At 40.3% G+C, this 6,317-nt stretch overlaps 1 protein-coding gene across 1 annotated transcript; it reads left to right on the top strand.

The window, feature by feature from the left end:
- Window positions 1-3,393: 3,393 nt before the first annotated feature.
- LOC113174828 (aromatase) lies at window positions 3,394-6,114 on the top strand. Its single transcript, XM_026378983.1, has 9 exons — window positions 3,394-3,628; window positions 3,756-3,906; window positions 4,014-4,168; window positions 4,264-4,428; window positions 4,532-4,646; window positions 4,771-4,882; window positions 4,998-5,160; window positions 5,374-5,615; window positions 5,807-6,114. Exons 1-9 carry the CDS (start codon window positions 3,421-3,423, stop codon window positions 6,062-6,064), a joined length of 1,569 nt encoding a protein of 522 aa, XP_026234768.1. The 5' UTR covers window positions 3,394-3,420; the 3' UTR covers window positions 6,065-6,114.
- The last annotated feature ends 203 nt before the right edge of the window (window positions 6,115-6,317 follow it).

The following is a 6,317-nucleotide window of genomic DNA, read 5'->3' as shown; positions in this document are numbered from 1 at the left end:
TGTACGTGTGTGTGTGTGTGTGTGTGTGCTTGCGTATATATGCATGCCAACCAGTAGTGTAGGAGTGGGCATTACACAATCTTCTGGGCTCGTCTGGGAAGAAACCCCGGCCTGTTCAGTCACCTGATTCATATTCAGCACAAGTCCATTCTACTGCACTGCCGTGGGCAGACCAACATCACACACACAAACACACATGTATGATGCTCACATGAAAGCACTCACATTCTTAACACATGAAAGCATAAAGCACACCAGACAAACTGGCTGGTCACTGATGTAAACACATTGTATACAGATACATTCATTGTTCATTGATTATTAACTTAAGAAACACATTACTTCAAAATGCATTAACATCATTCTATTTTCCACTGAGTTGATTCATGTCCTCTCTTCTCCATCCCTTGTAGGCTTCCTTCATCCTTCCTTCGTTTCTCCCTCCGGTGCTGGTCCTTGTCACATCCTCGCAGCCTCCATCCACCAACTGCAACAATAACCCAGTTCTATAACTTTTCACCAGAAAGGCGACGATTCACCAGAAAAAAAGTCAGTTCATCAGAAGAAAAAGTAATCTCCAGGTAATGGAAGCATTCCTAACTGGAAGAGGTGGCTGGTATTGGCCCTTCTGACTGAAGTTTAGGTGTAGGCCCATTTTCTATGATTACCCAATTAGTTACTTCAATAACAATACAGTGAGTTTCTAGAAGGCGGTAAATTGGCCTCTCTGGTGACATGGAGCAGTGCCGGATTCATGTAGACCTGACCCAAATGCTCTTTCAGCCATGTAATTCCCCATGTAACGTTTGTGCGCACACACACACACTGGTGCGTTTCTGTTGCGGCCAAGTAGACCACTCTTTCTGAATCACTAAAAAGTCTTCTTCCATCATATATATGTAAATACTTTCATAATATAACTATATATACTATGACTAATATAGTAAAGTTGCTGTAATACTGTGGTTTGATTTAGTTTCTATTTCATTTGACTCTTCTTGATTAAATAAGATAAAAGATAAAAAAAAAGAAGATAGAACGTGATAAACAGTTTAGCTTGACTGGTTTAGTTTAAGTGAGAAGCCTTTAAAATGAACCATGTGGTGTAAATATGTCAACATGTCCACAAACGTGTCTCCACCTGCGCTCTCTTACTGGACTTTTCTAAATTCAGATCCCTCCCTCTTTTAGACGCAGCTGCTCGGAAAGCAGCCTTATCTCTCTTCTTACCACAGGGGTGAGAGGTCCACGTCTGTCCTGCTGCTCAGGGGCAAGGACAGCCAAACAATCTGACGTGTCTTTCCACAAACTTTATCCTCCCACCAGACAGTTGGTCTCTGTCTGTTCTCTCTATCAAACTTTTGCTCCCTTCGTGCATTTTAAGTTGAACCATTAAATTCACCAAAGTCAAAGGAGAAAAGGATCATTTACATTAAATCAGTTAATGCCACATCAGAGAAAATCTGAGAAAGGCAATAAACACAGTTATTTAAATGATAAATACATTTAATTGTGTGTCTGTATTGAAGTTAAATGCAATGAGAAATTCTAATGAGGAAAGTTTCAGGTCTTTGAAGTTACTTAAGTTTAATTAAGTACAATTATAGAGCAAACAATAAAGTTACACTTGCTCAGCTTTTTCCCAGTGTTCGGGAGACTGGTGAGTTCTTTATTTTGCTGCTTAAAGACCTTTTAAAACTGAATTATTAAGAGGTCACAGGTCACATATTTGAATTCACATCCTCTCACCAAAGCTGCATGTCACGCCTCGGCCTTATGGTCACTTTCTGCTTAGCTACTAAGAAATATTCAAACATACACACAGAATATTTTTCTATAAGCAATAAAGATTTCAGCAGTACAGAATAAAATATAAGTAGTACTACTGTATAAATACAGTAGAATAAAATATAAGACTTAAGAGAAAATAGACACGGTCTGACATTCAACTGCTTTTCCTCATTTTTCTGTTAATTGTGTTTGTTCAGTCCTGCTGAGCTCCCTACGCATGTGGTGGAGACAAAGATGCGGTTGACCACAACAAAACGCTCAGAGACGAGGTTACATTAACTCCTGTTTTTTCGGGAAAAACGGGGGTTGTCTCTGCTTAATCGTGAAGAACAATCTAGGTCTAAAGCCGTCATACAGAGCATTATTATCGAGGCAGGGCCACAGCACACAGTCGGCCATTTGACCGATGCACATTCTTGTACTCAAATGTGGGCGGTGAGTGAATTCACCGAGTCTTTCAGACAGAATGAGTAAATGGGACAAAGGCAGAGAAGAAGTCAAACAGTGAGGAGTCTGTCGCAGATAAAATAAAATAAATTAGTTGACATTAGCAGGAGCACAAGTTCACAGAGTAATTGACCTGGTAATAGTTGAATGTAATGATCTTGCATGTAATTTATTTTATATCTGTATCAACAATACAGTGGACAATTCAGAATTTTTACTATTTCTGTATAAATATGATCTAAACATGACCAGGCTGTCACCTATGTTGTAAATATGTACACATCCAGGGTCAGTATATACAGTATTTACCTTATATAGAGAAGTAGACTTCACCATCAAAGACTGATCTCGACAACACAGATTTTTAAAAGTGTGTCAACAGAGATTTCTGCAGCTGCACTCCAGGTCCAGTTCTGCACCAGTAACTACAGTCCAGAGAGAGTGAGACACAAGAGCTACTTCTACTACAGACCGTTCTATATCAGTCACTAAATATCATTTTCTGACTACATAAAGATGTGTTACTGTAAATCAAAAGATACTGTTTGATGCTTGTTAGCTCTGCTCCTCCATCTACTGGTAGTCTGATAAATATTATATCATCATTCAAAATCATCATTCAAAGAAAACTTTGACGAGATTCTAATGCGAGTTAAATACATGTTTTTAAAATATAGTAAACATTATTAGATGTATAATTTCATTTATGTTCATTTGTTTTTCTGAAGAAAACCTGAACTGTAGATGAAAGAATTTAAATTTGAGACAGATGAAGCTGATGATAAAAATAACAACACCACTTTTCCCTTGCTCTCACAGGTCAGGTGCTCTTTTGTAGCATTTCCAACCAGATTCTTTTGATGTTGAAAGGAGGATTCATATTCGCTTCTCTTTGCCAAAATGTCAGATACACCCCATAATAGAACCATGCACCAACATCGGACTGCACCACAGTATGTATCTACACGTCCTGGTCTTTCAAGGGCACAGGCACAAATCCAACCTCTCAAGGTTGCAAGTGTATTGTTTACCATTTCCCTCCTCTGTTGTGGCTTTTGCATTACCCTGACCTGGCTTGTGACCAGCTCCGGCTGCCTATAAAGAGAAAGCCCCGACTGTTGAGGCAGCTTTCATCAGTTGGACCTCTCGCTGGATTTGTGAAGTCGTACGCAGATTATCTCAATGCTTCCTCTGGATCTGATTTCTGCTTGTGAATGGGCAATGACTCCTGTAGGCCTGGACACCATAGTGGCAGACCTGGTCTCTGTGTCTCTCAATGCCACTGCAGTAGGAGCGTCAGGTTGCTCTATGGCAGCCAGAACCCTGGTGCTGCTTCTCTGTCTGCTGCTGTTACACACCTGGAGCTGCAAAGAGAAGAAAAATGTACCAGGTGGGTTCAGTGGTCTTTACCAGCTTTGATCATTTGCAGTTTTCTTTCTTATTAGTGATGCTAGTTCTGTTATTCTTTTACAGTCATCACTGAATGTGATTTGATAATTTATCATTTACAACAACAGGTCCTTCCTTCTGTCTGGGTTTGGGGCCACTCATGACTTATGCTAGATTCATCTGGACCGGTATAGGCACAGCCAGCAACTACTATAACAACAAGTACGGAGACGTTGTCAGAGTCTGGATCAATGGAGAGGAGACCCTTATAATCAGCAGGTTGGTCATCGCTGTTACTACTAAGTAAGGTACCAAACAGTCAATCCAAGTGTAAACTAATCAGCAGAATGTAATGTGCTTTGTTGATGTGTTTGTTTTATCATTAGATCATCAGCGGTGCATCACGTCCTGAAAAATAAAAACTACATGTCACGTTTTGGGAGCAAGCAGGGACTCAGCTGCATCGGCATGAACGAAAGAGGCATTATATTTAACAACAATGTCGTTCTGTGGAAAAAGATGCGGCAGTATTTCTCTAAAGGTAACATATTAACCTGTTAAACTGGACAGAACGAGTTCTTTAGATTTCAAATATTTGACTAAACTCAACTAAAACGGTTTGACTTCATGTGTCAGCACTCACAGGTCCAGGGTTGCAGCAGACAATGGAAGTTTGTGTCTCCTCCACACAGACTCACCTAGACAACCTGCACAGCTTGACTCATGTGGATGTCATCAGTTTGCTGCGTTGCACCGTGGTTGACATCTCCAACAGACTTTTCCTGGGTGTACCTGTCAATGGTAAATATGGAAACTGGAAACCCAAACAGGAACTGTGTGAGGTTCAATTCATTAGCTCACGTTAGCAAATGTTATGTTGTAATCTCGATACAATTGTGTGCAGAGAAAGAGCTGCTGGTGAAAATTCACAAGTATTTTGAGACATGGCAGAATGTGCTGATCAAGCCAGACATCTACTTTAAGTTTGACTGGATTCACCAGAGACACAAGACAGCTGCGTGAGTTACTTTATTACTTATAATTATCAGGTTCTTTATATTAAAGCCCATCATTAGATTGTCTGGCTGAATTCCTTTCTATATGAACTACTAACTATGTGCTTGTATATCTTTCATCTCACAGCCAGGAGCTGCAAGATGCCATAGGAAGCCTCATAGATGTGAAGAGGAGAGCTGTGGAGCAGGCGGATAAACTGGACAACATCAACTTCACTGCAGAGCTCATCCTTGAACAAGTGAGTCTGAGAATTGTACTGCTTCTTTTGTTGTTATAAAACACTGTATGCCATTTTTCATCAAACCCATTTGTTCTGTCATGCAAAGCATATTCACGCGTATGTCCGTTTTCAGAACCGTGGCGAGCTGTCCCCTGACGATGTCAGGCAGTGTGTGTTGGAGATGGTGATCGCAGCACCAGACACTCTGTCCATCAGCCTTTTCTTCATGCTGCTGCTCCTCAAACAATATCCAGATGTGGAGCTGCAGCTGCTACAGGAGATAGACACTGTTGTAGGTAAGGAGTTAGAGATACTGACATTGACAAAAAAAAACCTCTATTCACTTCATTTGTTGCACATGAAAGTTTCATTTTAATAAACACCAGACAGTTTCAGCAGTAAACACATGCTATGTCCTATCACAAAGAAAGAATTAAATTTAAGCCTGTTGTATTAGACTGCATTAATTGTATCCAGCCAGCTGAACACGTGCCATCGTCTCTTTATAGGTGAGAAACAGCTTCAAAACGAGGACCTGCAGAAGTTGCAGTGGCTGGAGTGCTTCATCAACGAAAGCTTGCGCTTCCACCCTGTGGTGGACTTCACCATGCGTCGAGCCCTGTCTGATGACATCATCGATGGCTACAGGGTACCGAAGGGTACAAATATTATTCTCAACACTGGCCGCATGCATCGGACAGAGTTTTTCCTCAAACCGAATGACTTTAGTCTGGAAAACTTTGAAAAAAATGTAAGTTGATTTGTGAAATTAAGGCTCTGTTGTTGTTTGTTTACTGTCAAAGCTGATGGAAGCACAACTAAGCAGACTAACCTAGATTTGAGAGTTAACTTCTACCTAAAGTAATTTTTTTAGAATATAAAAGACATGAATATTTATATTAAACTGAACTTTAACTCCCTCTTCCATCTGTCCACCACCAGGCTCCTCGACGTTACTTCCAACCGTTCGGGTCGGGCCCTCGATCTTGTATTGGCAAGCACATTGCCATGGTAATGATGAAATCCATCTTGGTGACATTGCTCTCCCAGTACTCTGTTTGCTTCCATAAGGGCTTGACCCTGGATTGCCTCCCACAGACCAATAACCTCTCCCAGCAGCCTGTTGAGGATCAGGAGAAGGTCAAACATCTCAGCATGAGATTGTTGCCCAGAAAGAGAAGTAGCTGCCAAACATTTTGAGACTCTGACCTATTGTTCTGTATTAATCTCTGTTACTTTTTGTTATATGTTACGACACACTTATCTCATTACTGTAAAAAGCTAAGTTGTATATTTTGGTATGTCTACTTTAATTATTATGTATTATGTGAAATGTAGTTTTAGACAAGCTGATACTGAATTAAATATGAAATGTTGTGACAACGTGTGTTATTGTCTTCTAGTAAGAAAGTAAGGAAATGCTCCTTAGTGTAAATTGTGTTTTTTAAAGGTT

Source organism: Anabas testudineus, chromosome 3 (assembly GCF_900324465.2).
Source record: "Anabas testudineus chromosome 3, fAnaTes1.2, whole genome shotgun sequence".
Taxonomy (NCBI): Eukaryota; Metazoa; Chordata; class Actinopteri; order Anabantiformes; family Anabantidae; genus Anabas; species Anabas testudineus.
The sequence above is the reverse complement of the archived record's forward strand: the minus strand, read 5'-3'. Positions and strand labels throughout refer to the sequence as shown.